This window comes from Balaenoptera physalus (assembly GCF_965194825.1).
Source record: "Balaenoptera physalus genome assembly, chromosome: 1".
NCBI classification, from domain to species: Eukaryota; Metazoa; Chordata; class Mammalia; order Artiodactyla; family Balaenopteridae; genus Balaenoptera; species Balaenoptera physalus.
In genome coordinates, this window is record NC_138882.1 from 65686617 (window position 1) to 65711602 (window position 24986).

The 24986-nt window shown below is 38.4% G+C and overlaps 1 protein-coding gene, 1 long non-coding RNA gene and 1 pseudogene across 3 annotated transcripts in view; 1 reads left to right on the forward strand and 2 right to left on the reverse strand.

The window, feature by feature from the left end:
* LOC309649572 overlaps positions 1-24986 on the reverse strand; it is a 284234-nt gene that overhangs the window by 113845 nt on the left and 145403 nt on the right. The window lies entirely within an intron of this gene.
* LOC309638473 (flavin-containing monooxygenase 5-like) overlaps positions 1-24986 on the reverse strand; it is a gene marked incomplete at its 5' end in the record, with an annotated part of 100773 nt that overhangs the window by 17708 nt on the left and 58079 nt on the right. Inside the window, 3 exons of the mRNA XM_082414557.1 lie at positions 16954-17232; positions 17318-17572; positions 22872-23043. Coding sequence (XP_082270683.1) covers positions 16954-17232; positions 17318-17572; positions 22872-23043 — 706 coding nt within the window. The remainder of the gene's footprint in view (positions 1-16953; positions 17233-17317; positions 17573-22871; positions 23044-24986) is intronic.
* LOC309649299 (small ribosomal subunit protein uS8 pseudogene) lies at positions 17339-17789 on the forward strand (annotated as a pseudogene). Its single transcript has one exon. The product of its transcript is annotated as a small ribosomal subunit protein uS8 pseudogene (transcript).

A 24986-nucleotide genomic window follows, 5' to 3' on the forward strand; every position in this document is an offset into this window, starting at 1 on the left:
TTTCTGCATTGTATATTCTTGCCTCCTTTATCAAAAATAAGGTGACCATATGTGTTTGGGTTAATCTCTGGGCTTTCTATCCTTTTCCATTGATCTATATTTCTGTTTTTGTGCCAGTACCATACTGTCTTGATTACTGTAGCTTTGTAGTATACTCTGAAGTCTGGGAGCCTGATTCCTCCAGCTCTGTTTTTCATTCTCAAGATTGCTTTGGCTATTCGGGGTCTTTTGTGTTTCCATACAAATTGTGAAATTTTTTGTTCTAGTTCTGTGAAAAATGCCAGTGGTAGTTTGATAGGGATTGCAGTGAATCTGTAGATTGCTTTGGGTAGCAGAGTCATTTTCACAATATTGATTCTTCTAACCCAAGAACATGGTATATCTCTCCACCTGTTTGAATCATCTTTAATTTCTTTCATCAGTGTCTTACAGTTTTCTGCACACAGGTCTTTTGTCTCCTTAGGTAGGTTTATTCCTAGGTATTTAATTCTTTTTCTTGAAATAGTAAATGAGAGTGATTCCTTAATTTCTCTTTCAGATTTTTCATCTTATTGTATAGGAAAGCAAGAGATTTCTGTGCATTAATTTTGTATCCTGCTACTTTACCAAATTCATTGATTAGCTCTAGTAGTTTTCTGGTAGCATCTTTAGGATTCTCTATGTATAGCATCATGTCATCTGCAAACAGTGACAGCTTTACTTCTTCTTTTCCAATTTAGATTCCTTTTATTTCTTTTCCTTCTCTGATTGCTGTGGCTAAAACTTCCAAAGCTATGTTGAATAATATTGGTGAGAGTGGACAACCTTGTCTTGTTCCTGCTCTTAGAGGAAATGGTTTCAGTTTTTCACCATTGAGAATGATGTTGGCTGTGGGTTTGTCATATATGGCCTTTATTATGTTGAGGTAAGTTCCCTCTCTGCCCACTTTCTGGAGGATTTTTATCATAAATGGGTGTTGAATTTTGTCAAAAGCTTTTTATGCATCTATTGAGGTGATCATTTGGTTTTTCTCCTTCAATTTGTTAATATGGTTTATCACATTGATTGATTTTCGTATATCGAAGAATCCTTGCATTCCTGGGATAAACCCCACTAGATCATGGTGTATGATCGTTTTAATGTGCTGTTGGATTCTGTTTGCTAGTATTTTGTTGAGGATTTTTGCATCTATGTTCGTCAGTGATATTGGCCTTTAGTTTTATTTTTATGTGACATCTTTGTCTGGTGTTGGTATCAGGGTGATGGTGGCCTCGTAGAATGAGTTTGGGAGTGTTCCTCCCTCTGCTATATTTTGGAAGATTTTGAGAAGGATAGGTGTTAGCTCTTCTCTAAATATTTGATAGAATTTACTTGTGAATCCATCTGGTCCTGGGCTTTTGTTTGTTGGAAGATTTTTAATCACAGTTTCATTTTTAGTCCTTGTGGTTTGTCTGTTTATATCTTCTATTTCTTTCTGGTTCAGTCTAGGAAGCTTGTGCTTTTCTAAGAATTTGTCCATTTCTTCCAGTTTGTCCATTTTATTGGAATATAGTTGCTTATAGTAATGTCTCATGATCCTTTGTATTTCTGCAGTGTCAGTTGTTACTTCTCCTTTTTCATTTCTAATTCTGTTGATTTGAGTCTTCTCCCTTTTTTCTTGATAAGTTTGGCTAATGGTTTATCAATTTTGTTTATCTTCTCAAAGAGCCAGCTTTTAGTTTTATTGATCTTTGCTATTGTTTCCTTCATTTCTTTTTCATTTATTTCTGATCTGATCTTTATGATTTATTTCCTTCTGCTAACTTTGGGGGTTTTTTTGTTCTTCTTTCTCCAATTGCTTTAGATGTAAGGTTAGGTTGTTTGTTTGAGATGTTTCTTGTTTCTTGAGGTAGGATTATTTTGCTATAAAGTTCCCTCTTAGAAATGCTTTTGCTGCATCCCATAGGTTTTAGGTGGTCATGTTTTCATTGTTATTTATTTCTAGGTATTTTTTGATTTCCTCAGTGATCTCTTGGTTATTTAGCAGCATATTGTTTAGCCTCAATGTGTTTGAATTTTTTACAGTTTTTTTTCCCTGTAATTGGTATCTAGTCTAATAGCATTGTGGTTGGAAAAGATACTTGATATGATTTCAATTTTCTTAAATTTACCAAGGCTTGATTTTTGACCGAAGATGTGATCTATCCTAGAGAATGTTCCATGAGCACTTGAGAAGAAAGTGTATTCTGTTGTTTTTGGATGGAATGTCTTACAAATATCAATTAAGTCCATCCTGTTTAATGCATCATTTAAAGCTTGTGTTTCCTTATTTATTTTCATCTTGGATGATCTGTCCATTGGTGAAAGTGATGTGTTAAAGTCCTCTACTGTTATTGTGTTACTGTCGATTTCCCTTTTATGGCTGTTAGCATTTGCCTTATGTATTGAGGTGCTCCTATGTTAGGTGCATAAATATTTACAATTCTTATATCTTCTTCTTGGATTGATCCCTTGATCATTATGTGTGCCCTTCTTTGTCTCTTCTCATAGTCTTTATTTTAAAGTCTATTTTGTCTGACATGAGAATTGCTACTCCAGCTTTCTTCTGATTTCCAGTTGCATGGAATATATTTTTCCATCCCCACACTTTCAGTCTGTATGTGTCTCTAGGTCTGAAGTGGGTCTCTTGTAGACAGCATATATATGGACCTTCTTTTTGTATCCATTCAGGCAGTCTGCGTCTTTTGGTTGGAGCATTTGATCCATTTACATTTAAGGTAATTATCAATATGTTTGTTCCTATTACCATTTTCTTAATTGTTTTGGGTTTGTTTTTGTAGGTCTTTTCCTTGTCTTGTGTTTCTTGCCTAGAGAAGTTCCTTTAGCATCTGTTGTAAAGCTGGTTTGGTGGTGCTGAATTCTCTTAGCTTTGGCTTGTCTGTAAAGGTTTTAATTTCTCCATTGAATCTGAATGAGATCCTTGCTGGGTAGAGAAATCTTGGTTGTAGGTTTTTCCCTTTCATCACTTTAAATATATCCCGCCACTCCATTCTGGCTTGCAGAGTTTCTGCTGAAAGATCAGCTGTTAACCTTATGGGGATTCCCTTGTATGTTGTTTGTTGCTTTTCCCTTGCTGCTTTTAATATTTTTTCTTTGTATTTAATTTTTGATATTTTGATTAATATGTGTCTTGGCATGTTTCTCCTTGGATTTATCCTGTTTGGGACTCTCTGTGCTTCCTGGACTTGATTGACTATTTCTTTTCCCATGTTAGGGAAGTTTTCAACTATAATCTCTTCAAATATTTTCTCAGACCCTTTCTTTTTGTCTTTTTCTTCTGGGACCCCTATAATTCGAATGTTGGTGCATTTAATGTTGTCCCAGAGGTCTCTGAGGCTGTCCTCAATTCTTTTCATTCCTTTTTCTTTATTCTGCCTGTGGTAGTTATTTCCACTATTTTATCTCCCAGGTCACTTATCCGTTCTTCTGCCTCAGTTATTCTGCTATTGATTCCTTCTAGAGAATTTTAAATTTCATTTATTCTGTTGTTCATCAATGTTTGTTTGCTCTTTAGTTCTTCTTTTTCCTTGTTAAACATTTCTTGTATTTTCTCCATTGTATTTCCAAGATTTTGGATCAACTTTACTATCATTATTCTGAATTCTTTTTCAGGGAGACTGCCTATTTCCTCTTCATTTGCTTGGTCTGGTGCGTTTTTGCCTTGCTCCTTCACCTGCTGTGTGTTTCTCTGTCTCCTCATTTTGCTTAACTTACTGTGTTTGGGGTCTCCTTTTCACAGGCTGCAGGCTCGTAACTCCCGTTGTTTTTGGTGTCTGCCCCCAGTGGGTGAGTTGTCTCAGTGACTTGTGTAGGCTTTCTGGTGGAGGGAACTGGTGCCTGTGTTCTGGTGATTGGAGCTGGATCTTGTCTTTCTGGTTGGCAGGGCCAAGTCCAGTGGTGTGTTTTGGGGTGTCTGTGCACTTAGTATGATTTTAGGCAGCCTTTCTGCCAATGGGTGGGGTTATGTTCCTCTCTTACTAGTTGTTTGGCATAGGGTGTCCAGCACTGGAGCTTGCTGGCCATTGGGTGGAGCTGGGTCTTAGCATTGAGACAGAGATCTCTGGGAGAGCTCTCACCTATTGATATTACATGGGGTCAGGAGGTCTCTGGCGGTTCAATATCCTGAACTTGGCTCTCCCATCTCAGGGGCTCAGGCCTGACAGCAGGCCAAGCTGTCCAAGACCCTGTCAGCCACACGGCTCAGGAGGGAAAAAAGAAAGAAAACAAATAAATAAATAAAAATTTAAAATCTATGAGATTTTAAAGAAATTTTTTATTTTTTATAGGTTCCATGTATAACTGAGATCACATGGTATTTGTCTTTCTCTGTCTGACTTACTTCACTTAGTATAATGTCCTCAAGTTTCATTACATTCAACTCAATAATATTTCATTTATCCTTTTAGAAGCATCTCTGTAGATTGAATAAGCGTTAGTTGAGTGCCTGTACCATAGTCACCTGTAATGTGATGAGGTTCTCTTCAGGGACTACTAGACAATTTTTCTCCCTGCTGACTTTCACTCTGATTGCTTTATTACTTGAATATAATATGCAATGCCTAAATTTACAGAGGTGTCAAATCATCATATTAATTAACTATTTTAAGGTAATGGTTATATGAAGGGGGAAAAAGTTTTCAGAATTAAGCATATAAAACAATTTTTTAATTTAATTAGTGTTTACCTAATATAAAAATATGCATATTATATGGAGCAGAATTGGATACTTTATTTAATAATCAATAAAAAATATATTTATTTCTTCCCTTTTTGTACAAGGCTCAGTTTTTGTCCTTAAAAGATATTTGTTTAGAGTAAAAGCTTGGGTTTTTTGTGTGGAATTACTAGGTTTAAGCAAGTCAGATACAGTCCATGGGGAACAGAAAATTGAAACAAAAAAGCCATTAAGAAATCAGAAGGAAGTTACCAGGTTGAGAGACTAGAGGATGGAATTGAGGAGCAGCAGGCAAAGTCGTTAAGAAATAAGGATGAGAACTCAGAAGCTTAACACTAGGAGGAGAAGAAATACAGGGTCGCTAGAGGAACAGAAGAAGACAGAGGGGTTTGCCTGGTGGTTAAGTGGCCAATGCAGGGGACATGCGTTCAAGCCCTGGTCTGGGAAGTTCCCACATGCAGCGGAGCAACTAAGCCTGTGTGCCACAACTGCTGAAGCCCACGCGCCTAGAGCCCACGTTCCACAATAAGAGAAGCCACCACAATGAGAAGCCTGTGTACCGCAATGAAGAATGGCCTCCACTCTCCGCACCCAGAGAAAAGCCTCCATGCAGCAATGAAGACCCAATGCAGCCAAAAAAAAAAAAAAAAAAAAGACAGAAGCAAATCCCAGATTAGAGTGCCCTGGACTTAAAACAGCTGACCCCACCTGGTGGAATCATCTCCCCGCTAGGGAACTTGCAGGGTCTTGACAAGATCAGATTATTCTGACAAACCCTTTTTGAAACAGAGTAGGACCTTATGGTCCTTCTCCCTACCCTCCATGTCCTCAGCCTGCCTTTTGTCTGTGGAAAAACTTTAGTCAACGAATACCTTTAATCAGAGAAGTGAGAAAATGCAGAAACAAAGGAAAACAGTCAAAGGAGACCAAATAATAATAGTTTAGTCATTAAGCATAGTCAAGGACCTTTAGTTCCTTCTCAAGGGCTATAGATAATATTCTGAGCCATATCCTGTGAGCTGTTTTATAGATACTAAAACCCCCACCAGGAGGAAGAAGTTAACTACATGATGATCAGAATGTAGCCATGACATAAGCTGCCACAATTCCGAGAACTGGCCTCAGGAAATGGGAACAAACCGACCCTGGAACTAAAGATTAACTGTACTTAAAACAATCAAGATGACACTGATCAGACCACCAATGACCAATTTCAAGATGACTGTGCTGTTTCTACATGTAGCTCCCTCCCTCCATCTATAAAAGTTCTTGCCCACTGATGGTCAGTGGGAGGTAGTCAGCCTTTGGACAGGAGTCTGCCCTCCCCCTTGGTTGCCGGCATCCAAAATAAAGCAAACTTTCCTTTCCATCAACCTGCCTTCTTTATTGGTCTTTTCTTTTTTTTAATTTTTATTTATTTATTTATGGTTGTGTTGGGTCTTCGCCTCTGTGCGAGGGCTTTCTCTAGTTGTGGCAAGCAGGGGCCACTCTTCATCGCCGTGCGTGTGCCTCTCACTGTCGCGGCCTCTCTTGTTGCGGAGCACAGGCTCCAGATGCGCAGGCTCAGTAATTGTGGCTCACGGGCCTAGTTGCTCCGCGGCATGTGGGATCTTCCCAGACCAGGGCTCGAACCTGTGTCCCCTGCATTGGCAGGCAGATTCTCAAACAACTGCGCCACCAGGGAAGCCCTTTATTGGTCTTCGAGTGGTGAGCAGCCAGACCCCACTTTTTTCTTTTTTTTTTGCTTTTATACACATGTATCCATTGACCCTCACAGTGATCCACCCCAGAAGGTGTTATTGCCTCATTTTAAAAATTTTATTTATTTATTTATTTATTTATTTATTTATTTATTTATGGCTGTGTTGGGTCCTTGTTTCTGTGCGAGGGTTTTCTCTAGTTGTGGCAAGCGGGGGTCACTCTTCATCGTGGTGCGCGGGCCTCTCACCATCGCGGCCTCTCTTGTTGTGGAGCACAGGCTCCAGACGTGCAGGCTCAGCAATTGTGGCTCACGGGTCCAGTTGCTCCGCGGCACGTGGGATCCTCCCAGACCAGGGCTCGAACCCGTGTCCCCTGCATTGGCAGGCAGATTCTCAGCCACTGCGCCACCAGGGAAGCCGCAGACCCCACTTTTGGTTACATTTTCTCTCTCAAAACTCACAGTAGCAAGTTCCTCTTGACCCTTGAGTAATTCGTTATCTGTCAGTCAACTGTTGGTTAACATAATACTTCTCTCTCCTTCCAGATGATAAACATATTATGACATATCTGGGAAAGGGTTGAGGAGATTATGTAATTACAAAGATCACTTTCAAGTCATATGAGACTAATATGCTTTGTAAAAGTGCAACTGTGAACCTCAGATTGGGACTTAAATCCATGTGCCAGGACTCGAAACCAGCCAAAACCCAGACTGGGACTTGGACCCACATGGCTGGGACTCAAATCCGGCCAAAACCCACAGTCTTCCAACTGAGATCACCCACCTGGTTTCAGGACTTAATGAAGCTCAGGTTCTTGATGTGTATCACAAAGAATTCAGTGAGAGACAAAGTGATCGGTAAGAAATGGATTTATTTAGAGAGAAATACATTCCACAGACGGAGTGTGGGCCATCTCAGAAGGTGAGAAAGGCACCAGGGTATGGGGTTGTCAGTTTTTATAGGAGTGCGTAATTTCATAGGCTAATGAGTGGGAGGAGTATTCCAGCTATTTTAGGAAGGGGCGGGGATTTCCAGAAATTGGGTCACTGCCCACTTTTTGATCCTTATGGTCAGTCTTAGAACTGTCATGGTGCCTGTGGGTGTGTCATTTAGCTTGCTGATGTGAGTGTATACTGAGGCTCAAGGTCTAGTGGAAGTTGACTCATCCACCATCTTGGACCCATTTGGTTCTAATCAGTTTGTGTCATGTTCTCAGGCTATATCATTCTTTCAAAGGTTGTGCTCTGCCTCCATCCCTCTTGTTTCAAAATGGAATGGCAGTCATGCAAAAAAATGTCACGTCTGACTCCAGTGGAGCAAAATAGACAACATGCAACTCAGGGCAATGATTGGAATTCACTGCGCCTGTCACCAGAGGGAATGTTGGCCAAGTTTTGGTGGCTAAGTTGAATGACACTTCCACAAAGGTGTGCATTTTGTCCTGTTTTCTCATGGAGTCGTGCAAAAAGATGGAACTGGAAAGAAGGTGGAGACATAGTCGGTAGAGACAGAAAAAACACAGCCGCCACTCTGCTGAGCCTTTTCCCCATATGCATGTACAGTACAACTCTCAGTAACCCGAGGGAGCAGTGCATGCAATAAAGATGGCCCTAGAAGACTGTTTCAGGGACCTACGGTGATGGGCTTCCTGGAGAATGTGTCATAGATGAATCTCAGGACAGCATATCTGTTCCACATCAGTGACCATGAGGCCAAGTTTGCCTTACTACACTTGCCAGGTCTTTCTGCTCTTTCCACATGAAACATCTGGATATACTTCTTTTCTCTGTATGTTTTGTGTTAATTCAGTTTAGCTCTATAATCCTGTGTTTGCATGCTACTTGAAATCACGGGTTTTTTAGCCTTATCCACCTCTATATTTTCAGTGCCTGGCACACAGTGGGTGTGATGCTTAATTTTATGCATCAGTTTAGTTAGGCTATGGTGTCCATGGTCAAACACCAGTCTAGATGTTGCTATGAAGGTATTTTTTAGATGTGATTAACATTTAAATCAGTAGACTTTGAATAAATCAGATTACTCTTCATTGTGTGAATGGGCCTCATCCAATCAGTTGATAAGCCTTATGAGAAAAGACTAAGATCCCCTGAGAAGGAAGGAATTCTGCCTCCAGACTCAAGACTGCAACATTAACTCTTCCCTTGGTCTCCAGTCTGCTGGCTTGTCCTGCAGATTTCAGAATTGCTAGCCTTCATAATCACAGAGGCAATTCCTTACAACAGATTTCTCTCTTTCTTTCCCTTTCTCCCTCTCTCTGTCTCTATATCTCACTCTCTCTATGCATAGAAATCTACCTATATCTATCCATTTATCTCTCTCTCTATATATATATCCTATTGGTTCTGTTTCTCTGGAGAACCCTGGCTAACACACACAGTGGACATTCAATAAATATTTGTGAGATGAATGAATAGGAGGGAGAGTGGGGTTGTGGCACAACCCTGCTTGTTCTAAATAAACATATTGTCCAGGAGTGTTGGGGCAGGATATTCCACATTAAGACACTATTTCATGATATTAATTACCTGAAGAACTCATAGATATATACACTGTCTTTCATAGATGTTCAAAAACTAATCAGTGGATTAAAATATATGCAATGTATATGTGGGCTCTTTGTTTTGATGACTCAAAAGTGTTAAAGGAATTGGTTTCTTCTAGAGTAGGACTGTCTTGGATCTTGGCATGTAGCCCATGCCAGCTCCAGTGGAGAATTCTTTCTAACTAGAACAGAGCCCTCCAAGACATTAAAAGAGAGGAGCATATATTGCAAATAGGAGATTCATGGTGTTTTCAGATTGCAGTTTAAAAAATTTTATCCAATATAAGAATAAAGATAGAGAAACGTTGCATTTACCTTATTAAAAAAACCATTTTATCCAAAGCATCTTGGTTTAATGAAGTTGTTAAAATTATTTTGTATGTTGTAAATGCATGCTATACAAATTTCCTATAACTCTTCATATGTTTAACAAAAAGTCATCTCTGCATTGTCAAACACAGTGCCCAAAGTCTTGTGTTGCTGGGTTCATTAACCCTTCTCTGAAAAGAGGTAAATTAGAGATTGAAGATTTGGTTTAGATAGAAAGAAAGACTATTATTTAACCTTTATTGAGTGTAAAGGAAGAACTTGGGAAATTAAATAAGTCTCTACATAAAGGAGATTATAGTGCAGTTTAAAAAGAAATTGAAAAGTGTGGGTTGTTCTACTCTGAGCTCATTTTCCCTTTTAACACTCAGGGATTTTCTAGACTCTTAACGAAGGTTGACATTTTATTCCACTTTATTAATAATATTATAACAATTGATTTATCCCTATTTGTCTTACATATATTAATCTATCCTTTATTGTCTAACCTAAGGGTCAGTAAACTGTTTTTTTAAAGAGGCAAATAAATATTTTAGGCTTTGTGGGCCATACGGTCTCTGTGGCAACTAGTCAACAGAAAACAGCCACAGATAATATATAAACAGATGGGCATGGCTGTGCTCCAATAAAACTTTATTTACAAAAATAGGCAGTGGACTGGCCTGGATTCGGCCTGTGGGTCATAGTTTTCTGTCCCTTGTTCTAACTTTTGGTGTCATTTTATTGTGTCTTCTATAGTTAGACTTTGTCTTATTCAGCCAATTTGAGAGTTTAACACATTTACATTTACGTATTTTCAGGAGTGATACCTTTGGACTTTATTTCTATTACTGTGTTTTATGGCTTTCATTTTTTAAGGTATCCATATATTTTCCTTAGCTATATGCACAATGCTTTCTTTGCTTGTCTCTTCTCTGGCATTTAGAAAGTTGTATATATTGTTGTTGTTGTTTTTTAGTTTTATTGGTTAAACTTTCCAGCTGTATTCTCTAACCTATCTCTGTGTCCTAGACATCAGGGCTGTTCAAAAATGTTCCAGTTCTTGGTTTTCCTGCGAAAACATTTTATCTAATGGTGGTAGGATTGTACTTCTCTTCTTCTTTGAAGTTAGGTGTGGCTTACTTTGGTCAATAATATATGAATGAAGTTACATGATGTACTTTGGCCAATAATATGTGAATGGTGGTGACATGTGTCACTTTCAGGAGGTGACTGAAGAGTGAGTACACAATTTACCATGTTTGCTTTTTCATGTCTCAACAATTTTGGAAACATGAGTAGAGATGCAGCTTCTGCCCGGGTCCCTGATTGACTATGACGTGTGGAGACCTCCTGCTGACCTGCCACAAGTAGAAATAAACATTTGTGATTCTGAGTGATGAGGCTTGAGGGCTGTTTGAACCACAGCAAAATCTACCTTATCCTGAGTGATGGAGAAACTGATACCTTGAAGTGGGATACTGCCAAAAATCTAGAAAAAGGAATAAAGAGAATCCAAAATTTGGGGGCTTACAGAATTGGAAGAGGCCACTGATTCTTAATCCAATTAAAAATATATATAAAACTGGGAAGATCTTTGAATGACAAACGTTGATTAAAACTCAGCCTCGGGATCAGCATCAAATTAAAGGTGCAGCCATCCCACCCACTGTTATAGCCTCTGAGTGGATTAAGGTATCAAGGTCCAGCCAGGGCACTAGTGCCCAATAAATCCATTCAGTTGAGCAAAGAAGCTCAGGGTGTTGCTCTCCCATTGATATCTGCAGGGCCAAGGAATTTGTAATTCACTCAAGACAGGGGTGGGGAAGAAAGAGAAGGAGAGAAACAGAGGAGGTGGGAGTATGTATGGGTGTGGGTGGGGGCAGGGGAAGAAGTATAGCTGGGAGAAGGCAAGGAAATACAACAGTATAGAAAGTACATACAGAGAAGGCTGTGGTCATGGCTACTGATACTTGGAGCTGACTGGAACTGAACAGACAGGAAGCTAAATTTTTGATAGAGTCGTACTGCCAGAAGAACCATCTGTCTAGACTAAAATAGACTGTAAAAGTTTAGACTGAAAGTGATCCTTGGGCTCCCAAACATCAATGGATGTAGACAATACACAGGAAAAACTGCTTAGTCAGGAGGGAGGGCAGAGTCCCTAAAGCACATTTCAGGTGTGGCCACGGAGGATAACTGAACAAACAGAACTGCCAGGGGGTGGAGCTAGGGGCACAGAACACCAAACCTCCAGAAAGTGGAATCAGAACCAAATCAGAAACATTACCCATGCCCAGTGGTATCTCAGAATTACCACAGTGCGGTCACAAGTAAGTGGCATATTTTCAATACCCCTTATTAAGACTGGGAGTTTACCACAAGTTTAGTCTCCTTTCATCTCCATCCCAACTTGTCTTGACATAATTTGAGATTTTTAGACCAGGTTTCCTTGTTATTTTTAAAAACCAGGGTCATTATGTAACTTTTTTTTTTCCAGAAAATAACATTGGCATTTGTGTTCAGTATTGTACTCAGAATTGAAATAATTATTAGATATTTCTATGTTTAGTTGGCTTCAGAGAATAATTCCAGTCTTATGATTTCTCTATTTTTTTTTTAATGGCAACTTATTTATTTATTTATTTTATTTTTGGCTGTGTTGGGTCTTCGTTTCTGTGCGAGGGCTTTCTCTAGTTGCGGTGAGCGGGGGCCACTCTTCATCGCGGTGCGCGGGCCTCTCACTGTCACGGCCTCGCTGGTGCGGAACACAGGCTCCAGACGCGCAGGCTCAGTAGCTGTGGCTCAAGGGCCCAGTTGCTGCGCGGCATGTGGGATCTTCCCAGACAAGGGCTCGAACCCGTGTCCCCTGCATTGGCAGGCAGATTCTCAACCACTGCACCAGCAGGGAAGCCCCTGATTTCTCTATTTTTGAGCTCTTAATTTTCTTCAATTCATTTAGTAATTTCTTCAAGAAAAGTGAAGGAACTGTGACTGGGCAGCTGTATTGTTTCAGGCACAACATGTAGCTCTTAAGATTTCCTGGGTATTTAATCTCCACTCCCTGCAGTGACTCAGTGTGCAGCCTTAGGCCAGACAGCTTAACATATATGCTTCATTTCTGGAGGAGGAAAGGATATTAACACTTTCTGAGCTCTGAAGGATTTTGTACAAAGTATTATCTGATGTCAAAAATTATAATATACATGCAATTATTGTTTCTTTGAAAAAGACACCACCGAAGATCCAGGATAAGTATATAGCAAGAAACAAATTTCAAAACTACTTTCCACTTGCCCTGAATCCTCCCAGCATATTTGGGTTCAATGGAACTTGATAATTCCGGTATAAGTATTTATTGTGAGTTCCACTGATGTGAGCTCTGTGGGAGGTGTTTTGTGTATAGACGCTGATAGAGTTGGGGGATCTGTTGCCATTGATGGGCCCAAACAGTACAAAGAGGGAAGTTTAAAATCTGAAAAAAAAAGAAAAGAAAAAAATGGTTCTGATGAACCTGGGGCAGGACAGGAATAAAGATACAGACATAGAGAATGAACTTGAGGACACGGGGAGGGGGAAGGGTAAGTTGGGACTAAGTGAGAGAGTAGCATTGACATATATACGCTAATAGATAGCTAGTGGGAAGCAGCTGCATAGCACAGGGAAATCAGCTCAGTGCCTTGTGACCACCTAGAGGGGTGGGATAAGGAGGGTGGGAGGGAGATGCAAGAGGGGAGGGGATACGGGGATATATGTATACATATAGCTGATTCACTTTGTTATACAGCAGAAACTAATACAACATTGTTAAGCAATTATACTCCAATAAAGATGTTAAAAAAATAAAATGATAAATGCCTACATTAAGGAGGAAAAAAATCTCAAATAAAACAACCTAACTTTATATCTCAAGGTATAAAGGGAAGAGAAAGCAAAGAGAAGAACAAGCAAAGCCCAAAGTTAGCAGAAGGAAGGAATTAACAAAGATCCGAGCAAAAATAAATGAAATAGAAACGATAAAGACAATAGAAAAGATCATCAAAACTGAGTTATTTAAAAAGATCAAAAAAATTGACAAACCTTTCTAGACTAAGAAAAAAGGGAGAATATTCAAAAAATCAATCAGCACTGAAAGAGGAGACATTACAACTGATACCACAGAAATGCAAAGGATCACAAGAGACTACTAACAATTACATGCCAACAAAGAAAATCCAGACCAGATGACTTCACTGGTGAATTCAATGAAACATTTAAAGAAGAATTAATACGAATCTTTCTCAAACTCTTCCAAAAATTGAAGAGGATGGGATACTTTCAAACTCATTTTACAAGACCAGCATTAACCTGATACCAAGGCCAGACAAGGACACTCTAAGAAAAGAAAATTACAGGCCTATAACCTTGATGAACACAGATGTAAAATTCTTCAACAAAAGTCTAGCAAACTGAATTAAACAGCACATTAAAAGGATCATACACCATGATAAAGTTATATTTATCCTTTGGGTGCAAGAATGGTTCAATATACACAACTGAACCAAAGTGATACACCGTATTAACAGAATGACAGATAAAAATCATATGATCATCTCAATACACACAGAAAAAGCATCTGACATAATTCAATAGCCTTTCATGATAAAAATTCCCAACAAACTGGGTGTAGAGGGAATATATCTCAACATAATTAAGTTCACATATGTTCAGGAACAATATAAGGATACCCACTCTTACCACTTCTATTCAACATAGTACTAAAAGTCCTAGCTAGAGCAATTAGATAAGAAAAAGAAATAAAAGTCATCCAAATCAGAAAGGAAAAAGTAAAAGTCTCTGTTTGCAGATGATTTGATATTATATACAGAAAACCCTAAAGACTACACCAAAAACTGTTAGAGCTAATAAATGAATTCAGTAAAGTTGTAGATTCAAAATCAACACACAAAATCAGTTTCATTTCTATATACTATCAACAAACCATCTGAAAAGAAATTAAGAAAACAAAATCTCATTACAATAACATCAAAAAGAATAAAAGAGTGAGGAATAAATTTAGCCAAGGAAGTAAAATATCTGTACACTAAAACTCACAAATCTTTGATGAAAGAAATTGAAGAAGACACACATAAATGGAAAGATATCCTGTGTTCATGGATTGGAATAATTAATATTGCCAAAATATCCATGATACCTAAAGCAATCTACATATTCAATGCAATTCTTATCAAAATTCCAATGGTATTTTTTAGAGAAATAGAAAAACAACCCTAAAATTTGTATAGAACCACAAAAGACCTTGAGTAGATAAAGCAATCTCAAGCTAGAAGAACAAAACTGGAGACACTGTACTCCTTGATTTCAAAATATACTGCAAAGCTATCATAATCAAAATGGTATGGTACTGGCATAAAAACAAACACATATACCAATGGAACAGAATATATAGCCTAGAAATAAACTCAACCATATACAGTCAACTAATCTTTGACAAAGATACCAAGGATACATAACAGGGAAAAGATAACCTTTTCAATAAATGATACTGAGAAAACTGGATGTCCCTGTGCAAAAGGATGAAATTGGACTGTTATCCTATGCTATATGCAAAAATCAACTCAAGTGAGTTAAAGACTTAAATGTGAGATCTGAAACCATAATAGTTCTAGAAGAAAACATAGGGATAAAGCTCCTTGACATCGATATTGGCAATTGTTTTTTCATATGACACAAAAAACACAGGCAATAAAAGCAAAAATAAACAGGTGGGACTATATCAAACTAAAAATTTTTTATGCAGCAAATGACACAATCAACAAAATTAAGAGGCAATCTATGGAATGGGAGAAAATATATGTAAACCATATATTCAGTTAGTGATTAATGTCCAAAATATATCAGGAAGTCATACTCAATGGAAAAAAAAACAATTTAAAAATGGGCAAAGGGCTTGATTAGACATTTTTCCAAAGAAGACATAAATGGCCAACAGGTACGTGAAAAGATGTTCAACAACACTAATCATTAGGGAAATGCAAATGTAAAATGAGGTATCCCCTCACACATGTTAAGATGCCTATTATAAAAAAGTTAACAGATAAGTATTGGTGAAGATGTGGAGAAAATGGAGTACTTGTACACTGTTGGTGGAAATGTAAACTGGTACAGCCACTTAGGTAAATAGTATGGTGGTTCCTCAAAAAATGAAAAATAGAGCTACCTTATAGTCCAGCAATCCCACTTCTGGGTATATATTCCAAGGAAATGAGAACAGGATCTGGAAGAGATATCTACACTCTCATGTTCAATGCAGTGTTAATCACAAGTTATGGAAGCAACCTAAGTGTCCATCAGAGGATGAAGAGATAAAGAAAATGTGATACATATACACAATGGAATTTTATTCAGTCTTAGAAGGATATTCTGCCATTTGAGTATAATGGATGAAACTGGAGGACATTATGCTAAGTGAAATAAGCCAAACATGAAAAGGCAAATACTGCATGGTTTAACTTATATGTGGAATTTTGCAAAGTTTAACTCTTATTAACTGAGAGCAGAAGAGTTGTTACCGGGGTCTGGTGGGGAAATAGAGAGATGTTGGTCAAAAGGAACAGACATTCAGTTATAAGATGAATAATTTCTGGAGACCTAATGTACAGTGTGGTGACTATAATTAATAGTACTGTATTGTATACTCGATATTTGCTAGGAGGACAGATCTTAAGTATTCTCACCACACATACACACAAAGGTAACTATGAGGTAATTAATATGTTAATTAGCTTCATTGTGGTAATAATTTCTCTTTGTGTATGTATATCAAAACACCACATTGTACACTTTAAAAATATACAATTTTTTATTATCAATCATATCTTAAGAAATTTGGGGGAGAAATCTGTTTTACAGAATATCAGGACTAAGCTCAGACATAGCCTGTAATATAAGTGACTGACCCAGAGACTAAAATATTTCATCTCTTTGATTAATTGTAAAAGTTTCTGTAAATGTTGTAAATAGTTGCTCTTTCTCCCTGTTTCTTCTTTCCCTGACTTCCATTAGTCCCTCTTTTTCTCTCCTTGGCACACCCCATATCCTGAAAATACCCTCGATAATACCTGAAATAACCTGCTACCTCAATATCCATGATTCTATGAATGTGACCCTAGTGGAAAGAGTTTCTGGTGAAGACGTTTGTTCATTGTTAACTTTTCTAAATCATTGAAGAGATACTTTTTCCTAGCCTGTGTTTTACATATAAAACAAAGAATTTGCCAATTCATATAAAAGGAGGCTAGGAGAACTTGGTAACTTAGAACATTTGTCATATAGAAATTAAATATACTTTTCCAGGGCAAGATTTCATATAAACCATTTCATTAGAAATCTCCAACTTTCAGGTCGGCTTTAGCTCAAGTTGTTACTCTGTCCCTTTGGACTTCTGAAATTTCCAATTTTGCCAAATACTCATACATGAGTAATTTTGGAATTATTAGACAATTCACTGCACTGATCTAATCTGAACTGAGGGATAAACACTTGCACATGCCCAGTTTCTTAATTAGTGTGTGTCACTGTTAATCTCTAATATCGTAATGATTGTAGGAGGATTATCCTTTAATAATGACTAAAGTGAGAACAAAGAGGCGAAGGGCTACACAGACACTTTTAAGCCAAAATGGCACAGAGTATGGAGCCTGGTCCCCGTTGAGGATGCGAGTCCTCAGGGGCTTGATGATCTGCTCTCTCTGAGTCAGGATGGCTCCCCGGGCCCCAGCCCACTTCCCTGGCCCTTGTAGGTGGTACTGGTAAGGTGTGCATGGCCCAAAGAAAATTTCCAGAGCCAGCTTTGGATCCCACAGGAAAAGTGAGAACAGGTTGGGTTTCACTCCTATTTCAGAGGCAATTTCATCCACGTAATCCTTACACTGCACTCTGCGTGTATCACAGGGATTATTCAGCATCTGAAACCAGAAGGGGAAAGTATCAGAACCTCCATCTCTCCAAGCACAGATTCCTCAAACATTGGTTGATGATTTCTCCAAAAACTGAGAGATAAAATGAGTTTTCTTCTTTCCGCCATCTTTCCGTGCCGCCATAATGGTGCACATGAATGTCCTGGCTGATGCTCTCAAGAGTATCAACAATGCCGAAAAGAGAGGCAAACGCCAGGTTCTTATTAGGCCGTGCTCCAAAGTCATCGTCAGGTTTCTCACTGTGATGATGAAGCATGGTTACACTGGCGAATTTGAAATCATCGATGATCACAGGGCTGGGAAAATTGTTGTGAACCTCACAGGCAGGCTAAATAAGTGTGGAGTGATCAGCCCCAGGTTTGATGTGCAACTCAAAGATCTAGAAAAATGGCAGAATAACCTGCTTCCGTCCTGTCAGTTTGGTTTCATTGTACTGACAACCTCAGCTGGCATCATGGACCATGAAGAAGCAAGACAAAAACACACAGGAGGGAAAATCCTTGGATTCTTTTTCTAGGGATGTAATACATAACGTGCAAATAAAATGCCTCAGAGGAAAAAAAAAAAATTAAAAAAAAATGAGTTTTCTTGTTTTCATTGACTATGGTCTCAGTGGTTTCTAACAAAATATTCATGCAGTGTATTTTTCCCCATTAAATCCTTCCAAGGATCTTGGATAGTATTAGGTGGCTTTTGGAAATTTTTTGTCTTTTCCTAAATCCTGTACTTTGGCCATGAAATTAATTCTCAATTAGGATCTAGTCTCATTTTGGTACATCGGTGGTGAGGAATATGCTATGTGAATTGTACAGGCAAGTTATTTAGATATGTATGACATTAATTTGATTTTAAATATTAATGAAATGCAATTCTTGGCCCTGCTTCTGACACCAAAGTTACTGGATAATTGGCTGTTCTTAGGATAAAGGCTTTGGCTCATAGAGAACACGCTGTGACCTTCACATTGTAGATTCTCAATAGATATATGCTAGAAATAAATTACATTCCCAGCCCCAGTGGTTGAGAAGAATTTTCCATTAAGAAGATTTGGTGCAACCCACAAGCTTCTGACCTCACATCAGAATTTTAATTGGATTCTGTAATGATTTGCTCTCTCATTTCTCACATTGGTTTATCTTCTCAACACCTTAAAAGGGTGAAACAATCCTTCCATTTCATCACACATATATTCACATGCTTTACATTTCTAAGGCTATGGAAAGGCATAAATTTATAATTGTATGTATTTAGTGTTCCATGAACTTTAAACAAAATTCTGAATTTTCCAGGTTAGACCATTCTCTATCCATTCCATTCCATAAATATTCCATATATGATATTTATGCTTGGTTAAGAGGAAATTAAAAAGTTGATAATTTGAGATCTCATCCAGGCAAATAGACTCAGATTCTATCATGAGAAAAATATAACGAATACTTGAAAGACAAACAGCTCCACCTAAACACTCCCAATTGACTTTCATCAAGAAGCCAGCTTCTTACTCTTTTTCAAATTTTTTTTCTCTTCTTTCTTATGTCAGCCATCATGCCACTCCCTGAGGATAATTTGTTCAATCCTAGGAAAGAAATTTCAAATGTGAACATGGTTTTCTTCTTGAAAAGACGTGGTTTCAGGAAGAAATGGGTACTATGAGAGTCAATTTGGTAGAGAACATCATGAGTGAGGTAACACAGGAGTGGGGGAGATGGATTCAGGAGTTGCTTTGCAATGCCCTCCATCCATTGTTTTATCAGGTGCACGTGCCTTACAGATGCAAAGACGTGTGTTTAATGAGTTCACTAGCAGACCTCAAAGCTCACGAAGAAGGATGGACTGAAGGGAGTTGCATCCCATGACAAGACACAAGATAATGTGTGTGTAGTCCCATTACCAGAGTATTCACTCTAGCTCTCCTTTAAATAGTGAGTTACACTTGTTCAGTTATGTTATCCCTTAGTTTTCTAATACATATTGTATTATAGCTACTAATGGTGACTCAGTATCTCCTGATTGTTTTCATTGGATAGAGATTTCTTCTTAATTTTCCATCTTAACTCATAGAAGACACTTTCCTATATCTTCATTTCTTTGATGGATGACATCCTACATTTTGAGAAACAGAATATTCTAGGAAAATATGTGAAACGTTTTAAAGGAGAAGCAAACAAATGAGCAGAATTATTATAACGTGATTGACATCATTTCATTAAGGTAGATTTGAATATGTCTTCATCACTTTATTCTCAGCCTTAGAATTAATGATATAATAAAGAATAATAATAAAGAATTTCAACCACAATGGCTAATCTTCATTCATTCAATCAATATTTATTGAATGCCTACAAAAGTCAGGTGCTTAATTGTTAGTTCTTATCACTCTGCAAAGTGCATATAAGTATTCCCATTTTTATAAGTGAGGGAATTGTGGGGTCAAGTAATATGTCAAGGCCATGCAGTCAGTACATGGAGGAACTGGGTTTTAATTCCGAGTTCATTTGATTACAAAGCTCTTGTTCTTTTAATTGTGCTGTAGTGCTATTCCAGTTACTTTATGACTCTGCCATAATTTTCATAATTCACAGTTCATAATTCTGTGACTCTGCTTGTCTTTTTTATATATTGAACTTGAGAGAATAACATTCCAGGCAGAAGAAATACCAAGTCCAAAGGCAGGAATGAGCATGACTTATTCCTGGGAGTTGATAGTTCCACTCTTTTAATTCACACACTTGCTACCTATATAATAATGAACACACAGAAGGGGTTCAGAAAATATGTGTTGACTCATTACTCTTGACACTGTTGACCATTCTCTTCTTGAAAATTTCCCCTTCTTATTCCCTGTCCTTACTACTGATTCTCCTACTTCTTCACTTGTAATTTCTTTCTCAGTGCTTTTAATGGCTACTCTTCTTCAGATTCCTCTTTAATATTTGGGATTCCTTAGCTTCTGGCCTAGAACCTCTCCCCCAGAACCACACTCAATCCAGATTATTGTTTCTTAAGGCAGCATGAGAAGAAGGGCGCGTGTGCGCGTGCACGCAAAGGAGAATAACAGAAGTACCTGTTCAAACTTTGCCAGTCTCCTTCTTCCTAATCCTGACAATCACATACTCCATCACTGAGACTCTGATATACATCTTCAGGGCTGATGACTCCAAGCCTAACCTCTACTTTGATTTTCAGAATCATCTATACTAATGCTTGCCATGTATCTCTGTTGGGATACCTCACAAGTATCCCAAACAGTTTTCTAAACCTTAAGTCATCAGCTAGCCTCCTAAGATCTTCCAAAGTTGCTTTCCTCCTGAATTACTTACCTTTGTAGGATGGTACACTCTCTACTCAATCATTCAAGCTAGAAACTGGATGTCAGCGTATAATCGTGCTTTTATTTTCTATATTTTATGATGTTTTGACATCTTAAAAAGCTTGTTGGCCAGGGAGAGGGCTAGCCTGTTTTAAAGATAGCAAAGAGCTCTGCCAGGAGCATGTCTTTCATATGCGAACCAGCCAAGCCCAAGTCTATAGCCCCAAACAATTCTCCCAAGTCTGTAGCCCCAACCAACTACTTATCTAACTCTCATACCCCAACCCAATATTTCTCCTGCCCTAAATCATCCCAGGGCTAGGAATCAGGCAGATCTCTATAGATTAAAGCCCATGGGAATTATTCAAACTAGTCAATCCTAAACTGTTTACCATGCCCTGCTTTGCTTGTCCCACAGAAACCCCAATAAAGGCTCTGGCCTCAGCTTTTCTCTTGTTCCTGTTTCTGTCTGAACAAACCCAGTGCTCCCATGTGGCCCTGCGTGGCCTGGCATGTCTCTTTCTCTTAGGAAATGTAAGTAATATATTCTTCCTTCAATGACATTGACCTCTCCGTGTTGTCACTCAATCACCTCCAAAAACTAAAATCCCATGAGTATAATTTTAATATAGTTAGAAAATTAATAATATAATAAAACAACAGAAAAGTGTTGAGCATTTACTATGTGCTGGGGACTAGTATAAATTACACATGTATTTTCCTCTTTAATGTGCAGAACAACCGTCTGAATTGGTGCTAATGTTATTGCCATTTTATATATAAGGAAGGTGAGGCACAAATAGTTAACTAAATCTGATCAATATCACACAGCTAGAAAGTGGTGAAGCCAGGATCCAAGCCACAGCTGTCTGGATTCAGAGTTCTATTCAAGACAAAGAAAGAATGTGTTGAATTTCAAAGGACTCTCCCCAAAGTCTCCCATCTTATTGCTGGAATCTTACCAGATTCCTGATTCTTCCTTTTGGCTTGGAAAAATGGAGTTAATTTTTATGACAATATACTATTTGCTTGTCCACCATCTAAGGTCTCAGAGCCTAAAGACATGCATATTAGCCTGAAAACATGAAGGGTGGGGACAGATGAAGCTGCTACCATGTCCTGAAATTCAATTTTTTTCTTCTAAGGTGAGTAAATAGAAAGGTCCAAAGAAACATGAGAAAAGAAATGATTAACATTCTCCTAAGGTAGTTGAAGTCTATTTTCAAGGTGGTAAAACTGAACTCTAAATCTTCCTTATGTTCCAAGTTTGACCTGCTGACTCCAAAAGGCAGGAGCAAAATTATTTTTAAAAAATCCTAGAACATACCTGTGTTGAGGCAGCAAACCATAAATGTCATGGTTAAAGCGAGCATTTAATTTATTCTCTGCCCATCTGTTGATTAAGAATGTAGGGTAAACTTGGTTGACAACAGAGTTAGAATAAGTGAAGAGAACAATGTCCATGGGCATCCCATAATCCCAGACCCAGTTCCAAATCCATGCACCACACCTTGTGCTCAGAAATACCTAGGAGAGAATGCAAATAAATGCACAATAGATGCTTCCCAATATAACAGTTTACTTTCATAGAATCATTTTCTCACTTCTTCAGATATGTCTCATTTGGCTCATGAGAAGAAATGGATAAGAACTCTCTTGTCATTTTAGCTTGAAGAGTTCTTCTTTCTCAAGACAGGAAGACCAATAGATAGTCACACACATTCCCACATACAGAAACATCTAACTTGTTGCTTATAGCTCCAGAGATCTCCTCAAGCTATCCTCTGGACCTCACCCACTATCCCTTTTGAACCTTCTCCAAGGCAGTCTTTGATGCCTGCAATCTCTTAAATTCCAAATTCTGGAAAAACACAATGATGCAAAAAAACTAGAGATCAACAAATTGACACAAAAGATCCCATCCATCTGTTAATTACTGCATTGTAGTATCTAGAACACTTAGTTAATCTGTATCCCTATTGAAGGAATTGGAGTTGGAAGACGGTGTCAAGTGTCATGTCAATGAAAAATATTAAGGGATTTTAAAAATGGTTTTCTGGTAAGTTCATTTTTGTAACTCTTAGCTGAGCTGGTAAAGCCTCCACACTCTGTTAAAAATAAACATTATGGAAGTCACTAAAGTTTGAAATATTTATTTGTATTCCATTCTCTATTTTTTTTGGAATGGATTAACAAGATGTCTATTGAGGAAACTGGTGTGAGAAGGTAACCAATCAGTATTGAAGCAGTGTATGACTACACATATTTCATGCAATGATCACATCTCAGAAGGTAGTAGGCAGGTTGCGTCTCAGGAAAGAGAATTTAGGCACCAAACCGGTGCAGCTACATGACTGAGCTCAATCACCAAATCACCTCCAGAATTTCCAATGCCGATCACAATGATTTTCTTGCCGTGAAATTTCTCTGGACTCTTGTATTCCCAACTGTGGACATACTGACCTTTGAAACTTGTGATTCCTGAATTGCTCAAGTATTGACCATTATTTTATTTTATTTTTTAACTGCTGGCCTATTCTAAAGCTTATTGCTAAACTCAAATGCTATGCTCTTTAAACCTCTCATTTTCTGGTCTACTGTTCCTGGTCTGTGAACTGTGCTTGCCGAACATTATCAGACAGAATTAATTCTCCTACAGTTTTGTTCTGGACCAAAAATTTTATGATCTCAGGTTTACTAGAAACTCAGATATTTTATTTCTGCCTCCTTTTTACTTACCTGTACCCTGCCAAGACTTCAAAGAAGAGCTTGGCTCCTCATTAAGTAATATATCTTCTTTATCCATCATCTTTGTTATTTACAAATACTGCTCTGACCCAATTCCCTGTCTTGCTTTCCCAAACCATGCTTCATCCCTGTCTAGCTTGTTTCCATCTCTTTCTAGGCCCAGTACACCCTTTCTTCTAACACTAGCAGTGTTCACTCTGCTCTCCTACTAGGGACAAGTGCCCACAGACCCTGAAGCTGAGAGGACATAAGAACTTATTATTTTTGTTTAAAAATATGCTCTGACTTAAACAAAAACCTCATATGGCAAAGCCATAATAGCTGGTTGATTTTTTAGCCTTTCATCTTTTAAACAATATTGGGGCATGCACATGTGACCTTCATTGCTCCTCCTGTGACATTGAACATCCCTACTCCATCTTAATTGTGGTTCATTCCTTGCCCTGTTCCTTTTTCCCTAGAGAATATGCTCCCAAACTTCAGCTTTCCCCTGGAAGCAGTTCTTTGATCACCTAGTGAACTCCTGGCACAGATCTAAATGTTTCTGAACTCAATCATTGTCAAGTTCAATTTTCCATTCAATTTCTGACTGCAGCTCTTTCAATTATTTCCCCTCCCCTTGGCCCTACTGAAATTCCTCTCACTCTCTGAAGATAACCTTTTCTTCTCCTTTGTTATGAAACAATAAAAATCTGAGGTGCGCCCCTCAACACCTAAAAGTTACTATGTTTTCATCTATTCTTCCTCTGTCTCCTCTCCCCAAGATAAAATGTTTCTCTTCTATTCCAAAATGAACCCTTTGCCCTGTGGCTCAATATGGGAGGAGACCTTGAAATCAATCAAACAAATCAAATCAAACAAACATAAGCCACAGTCCAAACAATGGCCTTTAAGGTCCTTCTTGATCTGGCGTAACATTCACTCTCTGACATCATCTCCTTCTGCTCTTTCTTCTACTTCCGCCACACTGGACCTGTCAGGTACACACCCACCTCAAGTCCTTTGCACTTTTTTCTTCCTTCTGTACGATCTGCTTTCCTCATATATCTGCATCACTTCCTCAACTCCTTGGGGTGTTTGTTCAAATGCCCCTTTCTCACTGAAGTCTTGCCTGGCCATCTTATCTAATCTTGCATCACAAGCCCTTCTCCCCAACCACCCACCACTTTGCCATCCCCTGGCAATTGTTTCTCTTCACAGTCATCACCTTCCACGTATTTCTTTCTTTCTGTGTCTCTCTCCATCTACTGCTATGTACACTCCTTGGGGACAGAGATTTTTTCTGTTTTATTCTCTGCTAAGTCTCTGGTACACAGTTGGTGCTCAGTAGATATTTCTTGAATGAACGCTGAATAAATGAATACAGGAATATTTAAACATCTAATAAGCTAATAACTAACTAACTAATAGACCTCTTTTGACCAATTTTAACTTTATCATCTCATGCACTGGGAAACAGACATTCAGAGCAATGGAAGTGGAGGGAGTCTGGCATCTCCTTAGACCCCAAAGGAGTCTCAGGTCCAGCCCTCTTTGAAAAGACCAAGTATATATCCTGCTTCTAGAGATAAAGAAGGAGCTCTTGTGCAGGTAAATCATTCCTGTACCATTCCTTATATTCAGGGTGCTTAAGCTTCCAAATAGTAAACAATAGCACTGCAGTCTTTTCTAAGATGTATAGTGA